The sequence below is a fragment of the Populus trichocarpa genome, chromosome 16, assembly GCF_000002775.5.
Source record: "Populus trichocarpa isolate Nisqually-1 chromosome 16, P.trichocarpa_v4.1, whole genome shotgun sequence".
In the NCBI taxonomy this organism is placed as follows: Eukaryota; Viridiplantae; Streptophyta; class Magnoliopsida; order Malpighiales; family Salicaceae; genus Populus; species Populus trichocarpa.
In genome coordinates, this window is record NC_037300.2 from 13,736,292 (window position 1) to 13,758,005 (window position 21,714).

A 21,714-nucleotide genomic window follows, 5' to 3' on the forward strand; every position below is an offset into this window, starting at 1 on the left:
ATCGACAAATCCAACGACACGACAAAAAAATATTTTTTTCCACTAGGAGGCACCACTTGAGCCACCTGAAATGCGTGAATGCCTCCCACATGAACTTGGTCTCGGTGAACTTGGTAATAACAGAAAAACTAGAGTGAAAAGACCAAAAGACTCATGAATGCACAATTTAAGTTTTTTCTATTTAAAGGATAAACTTGTTATTCTACTATATTTAAAAAAATAAAAAGATATAAAAACCCATGTGTCCTATTTTTAAATTTTTTTTAAAAAAATAATTATATCATTTTATTATGCTTAAAAAAATTAGAAAATATATATAAATCATAGTCAATCCTTTAATAACTAATATTAACTAATATGTTATATAAAAAGATAGAAATACTCTCAACACTAAGGCATTTAATTTTTTGAGAATAGCAAAAAATTCATTATAGCGTTGAATAGAAAAATATATTTATAGCCATAGTGAAATTTTTCTTCCATATTAGTTTAGCTGTTTTGTTATTTTTGTTTGATTATTTTTTGAGCAATGTGTGCTGTTATTTAATTAAACAAGGCATGGTTTTACCTCTTCTTTAAGAGAAATTAAACGTCTGTAATAGTGAATAATATGATTAATACATTTATTTCAATTTTGTACTTTAATTAACTCTTTTTATCTACCAAAATACTTGGGAACTGTGTGCTTTTTTTATAATATCCAATTGACTTTTTTCATGTAGACTTTTCTTTGTGAAGAAGCAGGTGAAAGTGTGTGAATCATAATGGATTTGATTTTAATTCACTGCACAAGTTTTTTTCCTTCCTAAATCAATATACATAGAGACCATCCAAGAAAAATGGAGGGGTTAGAGAGAAGCTGGCCATAGACTAATCCCATGGTTGTCAGTGGAGGGGGGAAACACTAATCCGATTAATTAGTAATTAAAGGTTATGGGACTTCAAAAGGTCCAAGAGAAAGCTTTAAAAGCCTTTCAGTTTCTCTGTGCACCACTGTGGCACTCTCTCTTGGAAGAAGCAGAAGGAAAAGGGCTGAAAAGAAATTGTGAAGACAGACATATAGTTGGAGCTTGGAATGCTGATTTGTGATTTAACAAAAAAATATATAAAGACACGCATCGAAGTCAAGCACCTTCTGATTGCCCTGTGGGAAATATTAGGAGCAAACTAGTAAAAAGCCTTGGTGCTAACTTTAGAACCAACTAGCATCAGCCCACAGGAAAACAGTGGCTAGATAACTGAGAGACGAACGAAGGAAGAGGAATATGAAAGCCCGCTTAAGCTCCACTCCATCTCCATGCATGGTGAATACAAGGACATTTTGTGTTTCTTGGGTTAGCTGAGATTGAAGATCATTTTATCATCATGTGGAGGTTTTTCTTGACAATAACATCAAGATGCTTCTCAACATCAACAAGCAACAGAGCACTTAAATGGTGGGATCATGTAGCCCCTGCTCCAAAGATCCCATTACTAGTGTCACTGAGGCTTTTATTGCTGACACTAGTCCCACAAAGATCAATCTTGGAGTGGTATATCTTTCTATTTCCAATACTTATTGATGGTGTTTTCTATAGCCTTAATTTGGTGGGTTGTGAATAGTATCTTCTTGTTCCAATTTTTAGGGAGCTTGTAGGGATGATGAAGGGAAACCTGTCATCAGGGGCGGAGCGGTAATGAGGGGGCAATTGCCCCCTTAATCTTTTTTTTTTTTAATTTCTTTTATATTAATATTAATAATATCTAGCAGATTTAATTTTTTTTTTTTGTTGGTTATCAATTAATCTAAATTAGCTATAGTTAATTTTAGAGGTGAGAAAAAATTGAAAAACTGATTAAATCAAAAAAAATAACTGAAAAAACCAATATGTGAAAAAAAACCAATTAATTCAAGTTAGTTTTTTCATTTTGAAAGTATTCTTACATTAATTTTATTTGATATGAGTTAGTACATATATTTCAAATTAATTTCTCTGTATAATGTATATCTACATAATATATAATATCAAGTATTTGTTAATAGCTTGCCTCTTCATTTAAAAAATCCTGGCTCCGCCACTGCCTATCATCCTTCTTCAATGTGTTAGAGAGTTCTTGTGAGTTTCATTTGCTTAATTTACTTGTTTAGTGTAATTTCTTGGTATTCATCAGAATACTACCTGTATGTTTGATGTGTTTGCTTACAATGATATCTTTTAGAAACCCCAGCTCTAATTAGCAAGAAGAGAGCTTGGCTTTTAACTTACATTTTCTTTTTGTCCAGAGCTTCTCTGTAATTTGGAAGTTCATAATTTGCTGTTTCTTTGTAATGTCTCTTGTTTCTAGCATGAACAGTTCATTTTAAGGTCACTACATATCTAACTTCAAAATGACAATTTCAACATTTTAATGCCCTTGATCATGGCTGTTCTGAAATGGGAATTATCTATAGTAATTATGGTGCCATCGAATTGATCTAATTTTGTATTTCAATCTGTTTGTATAAGTAACCTTTTAATTGTAAAAAGAAGAGACAAAATGTGGATTTGATTTATTCTTACTGCTCAAATATATTAGACAAAGTTTACAGAGAAATGGTTAGTCATGCTTCCCGTATATTACAAATAAATTCATTCAATTGCCAAAACCATTTGTTGAAAGCAAATTTTATCCTTCTTTGCAAAACTCCTCTCTGCTACCGAATCTTTTATGGTCTCAACTTTATAGAGGTACTGGCAGGGAGTCGGTATCTTCTGCAGTGAGTTCAAAACTAGTTGCGGGGAGTGTCAAATCGGTTAATGGAAAGAATTCGGATGTTATAAAAGAAGGGAGATTTGCTGGAGTTCAAGCTCTGTCAGGAACCGGTTATTGTAGTCTCTTTGCTGAGTTCCAGAAGCATTGCTGTCCTGAATCTCCAATGTACTTGCCTGATCCCACTTGGTCCAAGCAAGTTTGTTTGGTATCTTCAGTAATTTCTCAGGTTTTGTCCCTTAAAAGACTACTCGCAATGAGAGAGGTGTTCTTAGTGCTATATAAGCAACCAAGATCGTCGTCTCCTAACTGATATGGAATAATGGCATCATCACATAGCTACCATAAAATATGGAGAGATGCCTTAGTTCCAGAGAGAACTTGTCACTACTACCATCCCGATTCAAAGGGTTTAAACTTTGCCGCTCTTTTGGATGATGTCAAGGTATAGCAGTCTACTAGAATTTGTGTCGCTAGAATAATTCTGTTTTTGGTAATTCAAAAGCTGTGTCATGATTCTGAAACACTCTGTATCATTCAGTGACAAGGAGGCACATGAAACAATGAACAATAAGCAGGCTATCTCTGCGTGACTTCTTGTTTAATCATCAATTTACCTCTGACATTTGCCATTCCTAACAACTCTTTCCTTTCTGAATATGTATACTTGCTGGGAAGAATACTAAATATGCTGCATATTAATCTTTGCAAAATGTGGAGAGAGGAAAAGTATCAAATGTCATTAGTTTTTTCCGTTTATTGTGTCTTTAGAATGCCCCAGATTGTTCATTTTTCATACTCCCCCAGATTGTTCATTTTTCATACTCCGCTCTTGCGCTAACAACCCAACTGGGGTTCTCTACTGAGGAACAGTGGAGAGGAATTTCATATCACTTTAAGCTAATTATGCCAGAGCTGTGAGTCTCCGACATTTCTGCATATCCTGATTGTCAACTTGAGTCTCTCTTGCTTATTTTTTAGGTAAAAAAATCATTCCCCCTTCTTTGACATGGCTTATCAAGGTTTTGCAAGTGGGGATCTTGGCAGGGATGCCCAATCAATCCGGATTTTTGTTGAAGATGGGCACCTGGTAGGTTGTGTTCAATCCTTTGTGAAGAACATGGGATTATATGGACACCGAGTTGGTTGTCTCAAGCATGTACATGTTCTGGATTATATTTCGTAGTTGTGTGCATATTTTTCATTTTGAAGGGTTGGAATAGTTGGTTTTATTCATGATTTATTAGAGCAGGTAGCTAATTGAGACGTTAGCTTTTGCACCTAGTTGAGATAATTATAGATTATGAATAGTGAGAAGCCTATAATAACAAACAAAACCAGAGAATGTAATTGACAAAGTCCTAAGCCATCCCCGAGTTATCTTCACTGCCTTGAATGATAGTCTGATAGTTCAATCTGGTTGATGTTCAGATAACCTTACAGTACTTGCCTCTAACCATCCTTGCTTCTCTTTAGGTTTGAGTTACGATATAGGCTACTTTTGCTTCTTTCAGCGTCCTCTGCAATGATGCAAAGCAAGCAGTTGCAATTGAAAGTCAACTGCAGCAGATTGGCAGGGCAATGTAAATATTTCTTCTGATCTTACCTGAAGAATAAGATCATGGCAAATCGCATTCAAAGTCTGCGGACTACTTTGCGGGAAAGCCTTGAGCAATTGGGTTCTTCACTCAACTGGGAACAAGTAACTAACCAGGTTGGTTGCTTTTCATTGTAGCTCCATTCATATTGCTTCAAGTGGAGAGTACTTGAAATAAAGAAAAAGAAAACCTAAACTTGAGCATTTAACTTGAAACATTCAGCTCACAAGTTACCAATTGCAGGTTGGGATGTTTTTCTTCTCTTGCTTAACCCCTGAACAGGTTGATCGGCTGGTAAGGGAATTTCACATATACATGACTTGAAATGGACGTATGAGGTAAATTTTTCTTTGAAAAATACATAAATCAAATTAATTGAATGAGTGTGATCTGCTTTTTCATTTTCTTTATATCAATTGCAGGAGGTATAGAAATAACATGAGCTGTCTGATATGACTGTCCTTGTACTGTGCAGCATGGCTGGCGTTACCACTGGTCATGTGAATTATTTAGCAAATGCAATTCATGAAGTAACCAAATTTGGTTAGGAAGCATTGATTCTCTTTGCTTACGCCCTGATTGATGCTCAATTTTTTTGTTATTAAAGACTAGTGAAGTGATGACAACCATGAAAGAGTAAAAATTTCAGTCTTTGAATCTGTCTTCTAATTGTTCTAATGACCTTGTGAATATCAGTCTACATTTTTACACAGTATCTATCTATGTAATTGTTCAGGTCTCTCCCCGATATAAGCTTCTGAGTTCTAACAGAACTACTTTATTAGAACTTGTGATGATTTCTTGCTAGTTTTTCATCAATGAATTATCATATAAAGACTCTGAAAGTTGCTTTTAATTTATTAGAATCTCGCTTCTTGTCGATATTGCCGACATTCATTGAGAAACAACAGAAAAGGAATAATGGTTTGCTTCTGAAGCAACTAAAAGAGCCTAGCTACTGTAATTGGGTAAAGCATCAGAAAGTTTGAAGCATGGAAAATCTAGACCAAATGCCATAGAAAATATGGACCTGTGAAACACGCTCAAGATGCTAGCATGCTGAACTGCCGACAGGTTGGAAACAAGCAAAGCTTGAGCAATAAGTATTTGTTAGTTGTTGGATTTCCTTTTCGGAATCTTCTTTATGTGAGGTTCTTCAGGCTCACGTGGTCATCTTTGCTGGTCACGAGAAAGAACAAAAGGAGAACCTTCAGTACATCTTTCTTTGTTCATTTTGGTCTCTAGGTTCTTAATAGCACATATGCTTTGGACCCGTAATATTGGCTAATTGAACTTTTCTAGGAAAGAACTGTCCATGAGTCAAGGTTATGAAAGAAATTTCCCTGAACTTTGTATTCCATCTGATTTTGCTTTGTTTACGCTTATCTTTTTGGATTACATGAGCAAGATCTGATCATGTCTGAAGCAGTTGATCAATAATTCATAAACTAGACAAGATGAACAAGGATTACACATACATGCAACGATATTTGATTGAATAATTGCGTGGTAGGTGAAGCAACTCATTTATTGATCTTATTTAGAGACAGGCAGGAGCTCAATTTCATCATCTTACAGAACATGACAAGATTTCTATACGAGACAGAGAGACAACTCAGAGCCAAGAGATGCTCTGGTGAAATTAAATATCTTGGTAGGAAACTGCACCAATCTTTCCTCCTTGCATTAAATAATCACACATGCAGAGAAAGGGACAGACAGAAACCTCTAACAAAAATGTTTTTCAGCAATCAATTACGAATTGCACCCCGCCTTACTATGTGAGAAGTATCTTCCAAAAAAATGCTAGTGTCCAACCAATTCTGTTCTTGTGGGGTAGAGATCCATGCTCACTAAGGCAATGTTTTGTCATAGAAATTAATAACCAATTAGAGATGCTAGATGACCAAGTAAGGCAGCTAATAATTTCATGCACAACATGTAAGTGTATTTTGGTTACTTGATAGAACTACAAGACAATGATAAAAGAATGACTCCGGTAATTCTTGCCCCTCAAAATGGAAATTAGATCAACAACAGTGCAGACAAGAGCATCGCATCTTCTTCTTTTCTCAAAACAGCCAGACTTTCAAGAACTTCATTTTCTTGAAGTTTCACTGAATTTAGAAGAAGAAGAGGATGATGATGAAGTTCTAATAACTGAGATGCTGAATTAAGTAGATACATCACAATAGCAAAATAAACTAGCTATGTTTTTGACAACATTCAAGATACATCTCATTAGTTTTGGTTGTTCATGCCACACAACCATAGAAAAATTAAGACCAACAAAGATTAAAAACATATAGCATAAACATGTTGAGAATTTCTGGGCAGTACCTAGCTAGGCCAGATCAAACACTGTTGACTAACCATTGATTACCACACACCATAGCATCCTCGAAGCCCACCAGTACTAGTACTTCTCCCACTGATGCCAAAGCACAATTTTGAAGAAGGTGATGATCCCATATTGTGTGATTCTTCAAAATCATCAAAAACCCTTGAATCAAATGATGATCCACGGCTAGAAAACCCGCTCCTCTCATGGTACTTTCTTGGAGTGCTCAAAGAACGAAGATTACTCGATGAAGTCAATGATGACCATGATGCAGAAGATGGGGATGTTGACAGATTGGTTGCTGAAGAGGACACATTGGTTTTCCTGAGATTGTTCCTTGGGAACAGGAAGCGTAAAAGATTGGATCTTGAGTGATTCTTGGTGGGTTTTTTATTAGAATTTGTATAGTAAGAGGGAGGTGGAGTTAGAGGAGGGAGTGTTTTTTCACAAAATGTGTACTTGGGGGTACCAGGCTGAGACTCCCACACAAACGGGACAGCAACAGATACTCCACCATAGTACACTCTAAAAGAAGGATTAGCCATGGAGTTCTCTTTGGACATAAGCCTGGAGAAAAACTTGTCATCTTGCTTCATTTCGAGGGCTTTTTGTGGATGGTCCACGGATGAAGTAGCACTCCTAAGCATCTTGGATTGATGGGAATACTGTTGGTTTTCAGAGAGTAGACAAGAGGGTACAGAAATGAAAGAGAAGGAGCACCTAAGAATTTACAAGTACCTATGCACTATATATATAACATGCATGTTGGTTATTTCGACTTAAACTATTTTAGTGAAGGTGCATGGTGTCCCACACTAGAGCTTTAATGGCATAACAAAGCCCCCTGGATATCATAGCTACCCTTTTTTTTCACCATAATTCCCAGTGCTTGTTTTAACAGTGGCAGATTTGAAGGTCAGCATGCTCATGCACTTCTCAGCATAGAGATTCTCCCGACTGCGCAAGGCATGAAGGTTATTTTATCCACGTGGTAATGTCGTGGTTAAAAAGGTGATGTTCTTTTTCCATTTTAACCATAGTTTAAACACATAGCTTTTTTTACCAAGAAGATTATTTTCTCGTAGTAATTTTCATACATCAAAATCAAGTTTCATCTTAAAAAAAATTTATACGTACAACTATCCCATATGTTAACTAATAAAATATTTATGAAAAAATTGTTTTAAATGATGGGTTCAAACTCAAAATAACTACAAAAGTAAATTTACTTATAATTTAGATCAATGTCTCAAAAATACATTCTTTTTTATTATTATTTCAATGATAAAAATATTTCGAACCAGTTTTTTTTATATATACTAAAATTAACTAAGTCTCTTTTATTCAAATTTTAAGCAGCCCGTCAATATCCAATTTACAATTATTATTTTTACCATCTTTATATAATATAAACCCTAGATGATACATTCATTTAAAAACTATAGGTTAGTACGTATATGCCCTACTTGTGGAAGTGGTAGGAACACAAATTAGACGTTAATTTGAGTGCCGTTTGGCCATGTTGAATCTAAAAAGCTATGGCTTCGAGGAGCAAGTCATGTGATCCAATGGCACTATAATATGATGGTCAAACTACTACTTGAAATGCTCCATGGGGTCAGATACAATCCAGTAGCGTGGACTGTAAATACTTTCACAATAAAAATAATATTTGCTTTCACGTACGGTACATAAATTAAAATATAGCTCCCTTGAAGGGACATCTTTCATGAATGTGAGCCATAACCATTCATGGAGAGCTGCCATGGACTCAGTACGCCGGCCGTGGGATGATTTTTTTCTTTTTTTATTAAGAGTTTTTTAACGTTTAGTTTATATATTAATTGAAATTATGTTTTTTTTTTTTCCAAAGAGGCATTCTTCTTCAAGTTATTGTAAAGGTTCATTCTTTCACAGTAGAGATAGAATATTGAAAGTTATTGATAGAATATTTTGTTGATGACATGCATAAATTCCATCGAATGTGATGTCATCGATAGAGCTTGTGATGAAAGTTTGTCGCAAAAATTCATGTAAATGATCTCTCATTTATAGTGAAGATTCCATAAAAAAAATGAAAGAATTTTCTTCGCTTTATAAAAAAAATATATTCATATTCTGTCAAAGATTCTATCAAAAATACTTTTTCTTCGATGTAATGTTTTAGTTTCTTAATTCAGATATTCTATCAAAGAAAAAATATTTTTGACAAAATTAATGTGAATAAAAAAATTAAAAAAAGAATGTATTTTTTGTTGAAGATATTAATTTCCGTAAAAAATATATCTCAAAATTTTGTTTTATTACTAATTTTTATCGCATTGAATTAGAATAATACAGAGCACAGTTAATTATTTATTTTCACAATCACTTTTAATATGTAAAAAAATCCACTAATACTATATTACTTCTTCCAATTTACTGTAATAGTCAGCCATATATACTCATTATACAAACTCTAGTATTATATTTCTTTCTATAATTATTCTTCCATATAAACGATATATCTGTGTGTTTTCTTAAAATACCCGTTGCAGTAGTTAATTTCTATTCTAGGTACTAACGGTAGTGATGATTAATCAAGTTTTTTTTACGCTTTGTGGAAAAGGCTAAAACTTTATCTAAAAAGGTTTATTATATGGAATAGTAATTAATTATAAATGATATAGTAAAATATTCATATTTTTTACTCTCCAAACATCAATATCTTAATTTTTAGAGCATTTATTATACCAAAAGAAGAATAAACACCTTTATTATTGGAATTTAAAGATTTTTCTTTTATTTATTACAATCTTCTATTTAAAATTTATTAATTTCATCATTTGATTGTTTTTAAAACATACCAAAAAAAATTGTTTTATAAACATGTGATTAGTCACTATTCATTATTCAAACACCAAATAACTTCATTCATAAACATGTCAAATTTTGAGAATTCATCAGATAGTAATTCACCCACAACCTATACACTTTATCAAATAATAAAAAAACATGAAAATATTTGATTTGAACATATAATTAATTTTAATAGAGCTAGTTGTGATATCAAATACTTTTATTCAAAATTTATATTCAAAAAAAATAATTAAATTACATCACTTTTATCTTCAATATTATCCATAATTCGCATTCAAAATTCGTACTTTTCTAAGAATATGTATTAAACCTATTTACCCCTAAATCCAACAAACTTTATATTCATAACAAATTCACTCGTAAACCTAAGATTATTCATTTATCAATTAATTCAAACACAATTAAGCTTAGAACTTCAAGTTATTATTGGAAAAAAAAATACTAAACACATTTCTTCTAAAATCCCAACTAAACCTAAATCCATAACAAGTTAATTCCTAACCCTAAAATTATTCTTTCATCTTTCAATTTAAACACAATTAAACTTATAAATTCAAGTTATTATTGAAAACACATATTAAATATAATTCTTCCAAAATTCCAATTGAACCTAAATTCATAACAAAAAAAAATTATAAACTTAAAATTACTCATTTGAGATATAATTAATCTTATAACTTCAAGTTATTATTAAAAAAAAAACATACTAAACATAATTCCCTCAAATTCCCAAAAAGATCCGAACGTTATAATTAAGCTTATAACTTTAAGTTATAATTGAAAAAAAATTCATCAATAATTTTGTTGTCAGTGAACAGTTTTTTTTTTTACAATGAACAACCATACCTACTTAAGAAAGCATATAGCTATGTTTGGTTAGTATCTCAACAAAAAAAAATATAAAAAATATATATATAAAAGAGACATAAACATGTGTTTGATTAAAGAGAAAGAGACAATTATAAAAAAAAATGTATATACAACAATAAATTGTAGTGAATTTTTATCATGAAATACATAAAAATATGTGGTTTTTATATCTTCATCTTTTATGTTCAACCAAACACTATCATTTGCCTCACACAAAATACATCAACTAATTAATGTGGGAATTGAAAGTGGTCCTTCAAAACTCCTTGAAGATTGAATGCTGTTTTTGCAGCGGGCCTAGCAAGGGTGACCCTTCGATAAAGTGCGTGTTAGATTTGGAAGCTTGATTGAGCTAGATCATGACGTTAGGCCAATCCTGGCAGCCATGATCATCTCTTGACCTCACTAGCAACTTAAAATTGATACTGCTTTCCTCTTCTTTGTTCTTCTCTTTTTTCTATGGGAAGTTTTCTTGGATTTTGAGCTATATAACATCCATACATAGTCTTCTCCGACTTATAAATACTAACAGAATAAATTAGAGTGACTAAAACTTGAACCTACTTCACTTAAAAAAAAATTGCAGGAAACACAACCACTGTTTTGCGCTTATTGTATATTGCTTTTTCATCATCAATCCAGGAACAGCAGTTGGCCAAAGCTTAATCCGTTTAGCCACAGACGCTTGTAACCCAAGTCAATAGAGCAACTGAGACGTTGTGCTTCACATATCATGAAGTCTATGACAAGGACATTAATTAGGTTTTCTCTGCTTGGAGACAAGCACCCAGAAAGCATGGCAAGTGGCTTTTTGTTAGGGTTGAGTAATTAGCAGGATGTCATGCATGATGCCGCATTTTAGCAGCCCATTTTCAGGCCTTAATTAACATCATTCAACAAGCATAATACCACGATTAATTGTTTACGTGTGTTGATAGGATTGTCAAAGCCTTTCAATCCCACAGTCCTTATCGTATTAAGACTTTAATTTACATCTTCGAAATCTTCAAATCGATCTTAATTTGAATTTAATATATTGCTGGTGCTAGATTATAAGTCGTGGGACATGCATATACTTGATGTACGAATCAATATATCTATATATATTCCTCCCTCGGTTGCAGAAGATAAAAAACTAAAATTTATTTTTATAATTAGTAAAGAAATACTCTTCCATCACACAGATCATAAGATTTCTAATTTTATATGAGCTGAACAAAGATTTTAATTATTTTATTACTTAAAAAATAGATTATAATTTTCTTAGGTGAAGAATACTTGTATGGGACTAGGAGAGTAATTTTCTATTCTTTCTACTTGTTTTAATATTTAAGATCTCTGATGTCAAATTAATAATATAATAAAAGGTCTTTTGAAATGACCTCTTCAACAGCCATTAATGGTGGCATTTTCCATCAAACAGCATTCTGTGGACTTCAATTGTGACACTTGTTGGGTTTCATGCCTGAGGACTTGGTGAAGATGATTTCGTTATTGCCCCTTTGCCGTACTTGTTGTTCTCATTGTTTTTCAAGGGAAAAAAAATCGAAACCCTAAGTTCTTGTGAGTTTTGGGCCGAAGAGAGAAGAATAATATGGGTGGGCTTGGAGAATAGTGTTCTAAACCTACATCTTCTATTTGGGCTCCATACACAATGGGTTCGCTAGGGCTTTCATGCCTGCATAGTCGTCATGTTTTTTTTTTTTATCTATCAATAAAATTATTGTTCTTCCATGAAGGGAAAAAAACACCTCTCAAACGGTAGACTCGGAGGTTGCTTGCTTTTGCAAGAAAGCCACCTCGCGTTTGATTCAATTAGCATTATCCCACTCGGGTGTACTTTTCTAGTTCTGTCAACATTGTGATATTCTTAGAAACAAAATTGGTAATTCTATTAAGTGGGTATAAAATATTATATCGATCAAATCATAATTTGAAATATAATTTAATAAAAAAACTTAGATAATTAGATTGTTAATCAACTCAACTTATAGTTCACTGAGTTATTAATTTATTAAAAAAAAAATTAATTCTTCTATTTTGATTTGATCAGATTTTGGATTAAATTTCATTAAGCTAACTAAATGTAGCTAGGTTAATATTAAAAGTCTACTTAATTAGGATTTGAGTAATGAGTTTAACAAATATGATTTAATAAAAATAAGGTGATATTAGATCATTGAATTTGAATGGGAAAAAAAATTATTAAATATAAATGATCTAACCAACCACCAATGCCATCATTACGGTGACCCTCAATTCCTATAAATGTTCATTAGGCTAATAAAGTGAATAACTTTACGTTACTAAGATGACCCTTCTTTTACTTTTCTAAGTTTCAACGGTCACCTCATAGTGTTTTGCTGGTGAAACGGAAAGCAAAGCAGAGCTTTATTATTAATTGATGTCAATATATATGCTGCCGCGTTTCCACGGGCTCAATTTTAAAAAAATAGTTAAAAAATATATAACCATATTAAATCATGAATTCAAATTCAATCAAAAAATTTAAATATTATCTAATTTAATTTTAAATGAAAAATTATAATTAAATTAAAAGATTTATATAATTTTTTGCATGACCAGCACACGATACGAGAAAAAAAGAGAAGGAAAAAAAAGAAAAAAGAAAAGAAAAGCAATTTCGGGTCAAAATCATGTCAAACCACCATACACGCGCCACTTAGAGAAAGAAAAAATGCTAAGACGAATCAAATAATACGGTATAATCATAGTTATAACCACTGGAACCAGTTACACGCACCACTATAATACAGCTGAGCGGCTAATGCTTGGGAGGTACACATCAATAACTTCTTTTTATTTTCTTTGTTCAGAAGCAAAAATTCTCTTAGGATTAAACAATAATAACAAACAAACCATTATGAAATTACAACCAAGCCCCTAAAACTAAGGCTAAAAAATTCGAATGATAAGGGTAATGCAATGATTATATTGTTCTATCAAATCATGTCGCGTTTTAGAATAACAATATTTACTAAATTTCACTATTATAAAATGTAATAACTATCTTGTCATGTTTAAAAATAACAATATTTAATAAAAATCTTAGTTTTTTTTATTTACGGTGATAATTTTACAAAAAAATCTAAAAAAGAAAGGGAAGGAAACCCCGCACGACATTCAAGAAAACCAGGTTCCTAGCTGCAATTATGTACTGCTTGCAAGGAAATGTCTGAATTAAATAATTATTTAATATTATAATAATTATTATTTTTTAAAATATTTTTTATTTAAAAATATATTGAAATAATTGTTTTATTTTAAAAAATTTATTTTTAACATCAACATATTAAAACAATTTAAAAATCTAAAAAAATAATTTAAATAAAAAAATAATTTTTTCAAAAACTCTTTTAATATACAAAACACATATTATATTTGCATGTGAATGTGGTTTTATAATTAATGATGTTATGCAGAAAAGAAATCACACAAAATTCTTACGTGGTGATTGCTTGAAGACAAATGAATTGTTGTTTTTAGGACTTGTCTTTTATTGCTTCACAATTTACATATCAAATTTATATAAAAACTTCAATACATGTATTTATTTATGTTTTCAAAGGGTTACTTTGAGTGTCAACAAGAAATCTCGTTTAAGCTCAAGATGAACTTTTGTGGCATGCTTAATACTAGGAGTGAGTAAAAAAATTAAAAAATCAATTAAATCAAGAAAATAAAAAAAAAATAACCGAAAAAACCGAATTGTAAAAAAAAACCGACCGGTTCGGTTCGGTTTCGGTTTTATAAGCTTGAAACTGAAAAAACCAAACCGAACTCAAACCGGAAAAAAATCAAACCAAACCAGAAAAAACCCGAAAAAACCGAGTCAAACTTAGCAAAACCGGTTTGAACCGATTTTATCCTAAAAAATGAACCGAACCGAACCAAAACCAGTCGGTTTGAACCAATTTTGGTTTTTTATTTAAAAAATTCAATTTAATTATTTTTTAAAATAAAAACCGAATTAAACCGAAAATAATTACCTTACTTAACATATACAAGTCGAATGAAAAGTTACAGACGGATGAGTAATGCCTAAGAACATCCTCTTGTGAGAAAACAATAGCTCAATAATAAAATTTATAAATCAATAAATTTGTCCAAATCGTCAATTTAATAAAATATATTTAGAATACCAATCTTTTCAAGCACAATTATAATTATGAAATAAATTAATCATAAAAATGGCATGGATAATTTTAATAATGTGTAAATTTTTTAGTGATTTAGCTTATGATTAACTAAATTCTTATTAGATTCAAATCTTATTTATTAATTTTTGAAATAGATGACACATGTGTGTCCAATTGATCTAGGGGTAAAAAATATTAATTTTTGAATCCCGTGTTAAAATTACAGGGTGTATATATATATATATATATATTCTAGGCATGATATTCAATCAATAAGATAAATTGGCTCTAGCCCCAGGGGAGCTTAGCTTAGTGAAATGAATAACGATGCTAAATTTAAATGTGCTATGGTGGGACGTGCCATTCATTAATTTAAATAATAAGGTAGGTCAAAATTTGAATTCTACCAATACATGGAGAAGAAATTTGTGCAACAACAAACACCTAGAATTAGCCGCAAGGATTCTTCTTCGATTTAAAAATTCTTTAGTACCATTCTATAGCATTATTCTATATATCGGGTCAAATAAAAAAAAAATTCAAATAACAAAAGATATTCAAGTTTTAAAAAATTATTTGGTATTATTATTAAATTTAAATTAGTATATTAATCTTGAAACTTTATTTTCTGACTCTCTAATCAGTTTAATTTTAAATCAAACCATGTTGGAGTTACTTTTATATAATCTATTCTGCTTAGCTAGTCTAATAATAACTTATATTACTAGTAAAAATATCTAGAAATGAAATTAAAAAAAATTAAATAAAAAAATGAAAATTTCTTAATTATTTACATAAACAAAAAAATAAAATAAAAGTGAGTCAAACCCTAACTTCTAGTACAGAGCATAGTAGAATGATTTTTTTTTTTGGATAAGAAATATTAGCTAATAATCGTTTTATTATCTTTTGTTGGATTAATAACAAAAGAGTAATTAGATAAAAATAATAATATAATGCAAAGTGATTTGTTAGACATTTAAAAAGTGATGTTTCCTTCGTTAATTTTTTAGATTTAAAGCATTAATATCGACACTTAAAAAATTATTAAGTTATGATTAATATTTAAAACCTTTTAGGAAAAAAATTAGTCTCGACATACATAATTTGTTTTCTTTAAATACCCTTTATCGTGATAAATAAAAATATTTTTTAAAACCAAAATTTTAGCAGCTTATTACTTGATGTAGAGCTAAATGAATATAATGCTAATTCATGGGATTTGGTGCTAATTAATCATACCACTTGATTAATTTTATAATCAACGTACACGAGTGTCTCCAGATTCTAAAGCCATTGATTATGATGATAGTTCAAGTTTCAAAGCCACAGAAATCCGTTGATATTGTAATGGGCCCACTATTTTCAAAATCAAGAACCGCCGCATCATAAAATTAAAACAAAACCAATAGCAGAAGAATATCCCTCCCCCATTTCCCTGCACAACGAGGTAAAATACAGAAAAACCCCTTAGGCCTTTGTATTTTACAACATTTATGAGATGGTACGATCGAAACTTTTGAAAAACATAAAATAATAATATATTTAATAATTTTTTATTTAAAAATATTTTGGAAAAACACTTTCAATCACATTGTATTTTATAAAAAAATATTTAATTTCTCAACTTTTAATTTATTTAAAGTTCACATATTTTTGAAAATATCAAACTATCCCCATTTGAAAAACATATACAATGTTTCTGAATAAGAGACTTGCTTTTTAGTTTTTAAATAATAAAAACATTTTTATCTATTTTTACTAACTTAAATGAACTTTCATCTTCATATATAATATTAAGTAAATCGAAGACATTTAGATTATTATATTATAAAAAAAATATTTCTAACAATTTCTCTTCTTTGTATTCAAGTTTTTTATAATAATATAAAAGATAAATTCATTCACCAATCAGTCTAAATTTTTAAAAATCAAGAAAATTATTTTTAAAGCAACTGTATTTGATGGATTGCTTAAAAAAAAAAATTGTAGGAATTCAAACAAAGAATCAACATAAAAAAATTAAATAGAAGGTTTTAGGACCATGAAAATTTCTAAAAATGCAGGAACTCAAATAAAAAAAACTTAAAATAGAAATTTTCAGGACCATGAAAATGAAAAGAGAAGCTTGTTTTTAAAGTATTTTTTATTTGAAAATTTATCAAAATAATATTTATATATATATTTTTAAAAAATTATTTTTAACATCAGCATATCAAATAAAAATATATAAAAAAATAATTTAAAATAAAAAATTTAAATTATTAAGAAACACGATTTCAACTGCGTTCTTAATTAATTATTAAAAAAATATTTGATATTAAGATTGAATTTCTTTTATTAAAATTTGATTTTTTTAAAATTAATTTTTTTAATATTTTTAAATTATTTTGATATGCTAATATTAAAAATTATTTTAAAAAATAAAAAATATTATTTTAATACATCTTTAAAATAAATATTTTAAAAAATAAACTTTATTATAATGACGATCACCCTATAAATAAACATGCTAAAACTGTTACTATTCTCAAGGGCTTTTAAGTAAATTCAACACCGAAGAAACTCTAACGTATACCTTACCTATCTTTTTAGTTCCTTTCCCTCTCTCTGTCTCTCTCCCTCTCACTCTACTGTCTTAGAACTCTGTACATTTACTGTCCCTTTACAAACACCATCATTTTCTCCTAAGCTTCTGCCTGAATTTCAGAACTGAAAAACAGACAGTGAGCGATTTTTTGTGGGTTTTCGAAATTGAAGTAATGGAGACCGAAATGAGCGAATCGGGTTCGGGCTCGAGAATTCTGGGCCAAGAAAAATGGTCGGGTTCTGGGAGTATGAAGGCGGAGATTGATACATCAGCTCCGTTTGAGTCAGTTAAAGAAGCAGTGAGTCGATTTGGTGGAATCGGGTACTGGAAACCCTCTCAACAAAAACCAGAGGTTCCCTCTCTCTCTCTCTCTCTCTCTATGAAATTGGGGTTTTGTTTTTCTTGCTAAATTTGTGCGTCATTTCTTTTAAAAGTCTTCTTTTTTATAACTTTTTTTTAAAGGAAATGTGTGTTTTGGATGTTAAAAGTTTGAATTTTGATAATTTAGGCTTTTATTTGTGTCATAGTTGTTAGGAAATCATGAGGTTATTTGAAAAATGTGGATGACTATGTTGGAGTTGCAAAATTTGTGGGACAAATTTAAATGTTGCTATTATGTTTTGTGTTGTTTAGAAGACTGTGTACTGGCAATTTTAGCTACAAAAGATGATCTGCTGGATTCTGAATTTCCGTCCGAAGGCTGTACATTTTTATATTTTAGTTTTATTAGAGACACTTTGTTGTTACAGTTACCATGAAATCTGCCAGTTCATGGATCAACTCGTACTTAAGGGAGGTAGTTAGTAGTTGCGGGTGAGAAAATCTGAGGAGTGTTCATGTTCTGTAGGTTGTTATTGAGAAGTTCAGTAAAGGGGATTAAGTTCAACGTTGATGCATGATGGGGGATCTATCAATGGAGTAATACATTCACGCATTTAGATTTTGTATATCTATGATACATTATTCAGCCTGGAACTGCTAGTTGTGTATGCGTGCACTAACACCGAACAAGAGACATTAGGTGTGCGTACTTTGTGTTTGGATGCTCTTTTTTTTTTTTTTTTTTTTCTGTGGTGCTTGATTTCCTTCCAAGGAGATTCACGCTTCTTGTTTTTTTCCTGTTCAATATTGGCAGGACATGGAAAATATTGACATTGCAAAGGTGGAAGAACAAGCAGTGCTGCTGGAGAAAGACCTGTTTGTGAAAGAAAGGGAAACACTGGATATTTTAAAAGAACTAGAAACTACAAAAGGGATTGTCGAAGAGCTTAAGTTAAAGCTACAGAAACAAGCAGCAGAAGTTAATGCGACCCTGGAGTCAAGTGCAGATGCTAGAAATGAGACTTCTAATTTTGATGAAGAAGAGAAGGATAACCTTGAAAATCCCAAGGGGGAAGAGCTTCAGTTAAAGCTACAGCAACAAGCAGCTGAAGTTAAGGCGGCCCTGGAGTTAAGTGCAGATGCTAGAAATGAGACTTTTAATTTTAATGACGAAAAGAAGGATAACCTTGAGGATGCCAATCATCAGAATTTGATGGGAGGTTTGAGCCCATTGCCCTCTTCAGCCCCTGGCTTAATTTTATTGGAACTCAAACAGGCCAAGTTGAACCTTTCTAGGACTACTAATGATCTTGCAGACACTCGAACTTCTGTTGAGTTACTTAACAAGAAATTAGAGAAGGAAAGAATTTCACTTGAAAAGACTCGTGAGAGGTTGACCACGAATTCCTCTAAGATATCATCTCTTGAGGAAGAGCTGAACCAGACGAAAGAAAAGCTTCAACGGGCAAAAGATGCTGACATGAATGGTGGTTCTGATAATCCTGTGGATATTTCAAGGGAGCTCCAGCGACTGAGTTCTGAAGCAGAGCAGTTCAAGAAAATGGGCGATGCAGCGAAATCTGAAGTTTTGAGAACATTATCTGAGATTGAACAAACAAAAGGTAGGATACAAACAGCAGAGATCAGGTTGATTGCTGCAAGAAAAATGAAGGAAGCAGCTAGAGCAGTGGAAGCTGTTGCTCTTGCAGAGATCAAGGCTTTGTCAAGCCATGAGAATTCATCTGCGAAGTCCACACAAAAACCTGAAGGAGTAACTCTTACATTTGAAGAGTACTCGTCGCTAACCTGCAAAGCCAGAGAAGCTGAGGAACTTTCCAAGACTAAGGTAGTAGATGCCATGCTTCAAGTTGATGAAGCAAATGTTTCAAAGATGGAAGTCTTGAAGAAAGTGGAGGAAGCTACAGAAGAAATCAAAACCAGCAAAAAGGCCTTGGAAGAAGCGCTAAACAGAGTTGAAGCTGCAAATAAGGGAAAGCTGGCGGTTGAAGAGGCTTTGCGCAGGTGGAGATCTGAGCATGGGCAGAAAAGGCGTTCCATACACAACTCTGCTAAGTTTAAAAACCCCCACCCATCTCACCATAGGAGGGACTCTCGCTTGCTTGATGTGAATGGGCTGAACCTAGTAAGCGATGGCTCGACACCTGTTTTGAAGCCAACCCTCTCAATAGGGCAAATACTTAGCAGGAAACTACTTCTGCCTGAAGAGTTTGAGACAGGGACAATGGCAGAAAAGGGTACTGTGAAGCGAAAGGTGTCGTTGGGTCAAATGCTTGGTAAACAAAATGTTGATGTACTCCCAAGCTGGAAGGTTGATAAGGAGAACTGTCAGAAGCAGTTTTCTGGAAAGAGGAAGAAGTTTGGATTTGCTCGGTTCTCGCTTCTATTGACAAAGCAGAGTAAGAAAAAGAAGAAGCCAACTCCAAACTTGAGGTGATCCAGTGGTGAGTTTCTTTGGTTTGCATCGGCACTAACTTCTAATTTCTTCGCTCTTATTGCTTTAACTCCCTCTTCCACTCTCCTGTTTCTTAGTGTTCCTGGTGTTCTCATGCAGTTGTTTATTTTAGGTATTTGTCCTTAATATGTTTGCCTGTAAGATGTTATGATATGCATCTTTTCTTTAAAGCAGCCAGCCGGTTGCAATGCTTTAATGTTTCTGCCTGCTATTTGATGTCATCCCCTTAAAATGGCTGTCTGGTGATCAAAATCCTCTCATATTATCTTCGTACTCCAATCTGATGTTCTTGATCAAGGAATGCTGTCTGATTTCTGAGCAATGACTTCTCTGTTTCGAGATTAAAATGGAGCACCTAAGGCTAAGAGAGTTTATGCTGAAAAACAAATGGATTGGGACGAAAGGCACGTCAATTTTTAGACCTGAAATCACTATGGAACTACTTACTACACATTGAACAGTTCTCCATCATGTTTAATTAGCAGCAAAGCAAAGCCTAGATGCTGCCAAGACTTTGTCGGTGCAAAAGTAAAACAAATGCACATGAAATTGACCTATAAATCACTAACCATTCCATGTGCTCCAACGTGTCTCGGATTTACTTTCCGCCATGATTGCCAAAATTTTTATTGCTGTTATTGATGTTGGTCTTTCAAAAGAATTGAACCCTAGTTTAATGTAGGAAGAGGTAAATTGCATGAGGATTCAACACATCTTATTGGCATCAGTACGAGGACTTGAATTTTTTGGTTTTTAATGATAAAGAGTATCCTCACAACTATTTTTACATTAAAACTATGTTCTTATAGATCAACTCCTCGTCTTAAATGAACTCTTGAGATTCAGAACCTCACTGACAATTTAATTTTGAAGATTAACATTCAATAACAACCCAGGCTAAGAATTCGCTAAGTCGGTAAGCTGTAATTATAAAACTCAACTTGGGTGTTTCATTTTAAACTAAATTTATTTTTAATTAAAATATTTTTTTATTTATTTTTTCAAAACTTAAAAAGAATTAGGTTTTGCGGATTGAAAGCTTATGTTTTTTCCCTACCACAACTTGGTTGGTTAATTTTTAATATGTGGTTTGACAATAGACCCTATTATCTGGTTTGTTTTTGCGATTGAAAAGTGTTTTTTTTATAAAAAGTTCAATTTTTTTATTTAAAATTTTTTTTTTGTTTTGAATTGTTTTAATGTGCTGATATTAAAAATAAATTTAAAAAAATAAAAAATATTATTTCAATAAATTTTCAAGCAAAAAACACTTTAAAAAATAATCGCTATCACAATACCAAATGAGATAAAAATTATGTTTTAAATCGTGTTTCTTGTATTTTGAAAAGTAACAAATTGTAGCTATCTCACAACCAGATTTTTAGACCAGATTAAGGAGATGTTTAGCCCCGCGTTTCAACCAGAGTTCTAAAAACTTTTGATTTTTTTTTTCAAATTAATTTTTTTTGTGTGTTTTTTGATATTTTGATGTGCTAATATAAAAAATAAAATTTTAAAAATAAAAAATTATTATTTTAATATATTTTTAAATAAAAATTATTTAAAAAAAATCATTATCGCTATCATAAATATCCTGGACCCCAAATCGCTATTATAATCATGCCTTGAATACAAAGTGTGCACACATTGCAAATAAACTAGTATTTATACACAATTATTTCCTTGACAAAGAAATGGATTGAAAATTTATTTATCCCGTTTTGTTTGCTAGTCAAGCTTATCTGAAAAAAAATAAAGAAGTAATAAAAATA

General features: G+C 31.7%; 2 protein-coding genes and 1 pseudogene across 2 annotated transcripts; 2 read left to right on the forward strand and 1 right to left on the reverse strand.

Moving 5' to 3' along the window:
- Positions 1–1,433: 1,433 nt before the first annotated feature.
- Positions 1,434–5,043, forward strand: LOC18106354 (aspartate aminotransferase, mitochondrial-like; annotated as a pseudogene).
- Positions 5,044–6,311: 1,268 nt separating this feature from the next.
- On the reverse strand, positions 6,312–7,429 carry LOC7482572 (uncharacterized). Its single transcript, XM_002323622.3, has one exon. It carries the CDS (start codon positions 7,314–7,316, stop codon positions 6,708–6,710), a length of 609 nt encoding a protein of 202 aa, XP_002323658.1. The 5' UTR covers positions 7,317–7,429; the 3' UTR covers positions 6,312–6,707.
- Positions 7,430–17,156: 9,727 nt separating this feature from the next.
- LOC18106355 (WEB family protein At2g38370) lies at positions 17,157–20,138 on the forward strand. Its single transcript, XM_006373984.3, has 2 exons — positions 17,157–17,500; positions 18,284–20,138. Exons 1-2 carry the CDS (start codon positions 17,321–17,323, stop codon positions 19,922–19,924), a joined length of 1,821 nt encoding a protein of 606 aa, XP_006374046.1. The 5' UTR covers positions 17,157–17,320; the 3' UTR covers positions 19,925–20,138.
- The last annotated feature ends 1,576 nt before the right edge of the window (positions 20,139–21,714 follow it).

Coding starts and splice junctions, on each gene's coding strand:
- LOC18106355 (XM_006373984.3), top strand. CDS start 17,321: ATGGAGACCGAAATGAGCGAATCGGGTTCGGGCTCGAGAATTCTGGGC. Junction 17,501..18,283: donor CCTCTCAACAAAAACCAGAG/GTTCCCTCTCTC, acceptor CAATATTGGCAG/GACATGGAAAATATTGACAT.
- LOC7482572 (XM_002323622.3), bottom strand. CDS start 7,316: ATGCTTAGGAGTGCTACTTCATCCGTGGACCATCCACAAAAAGCCCTC.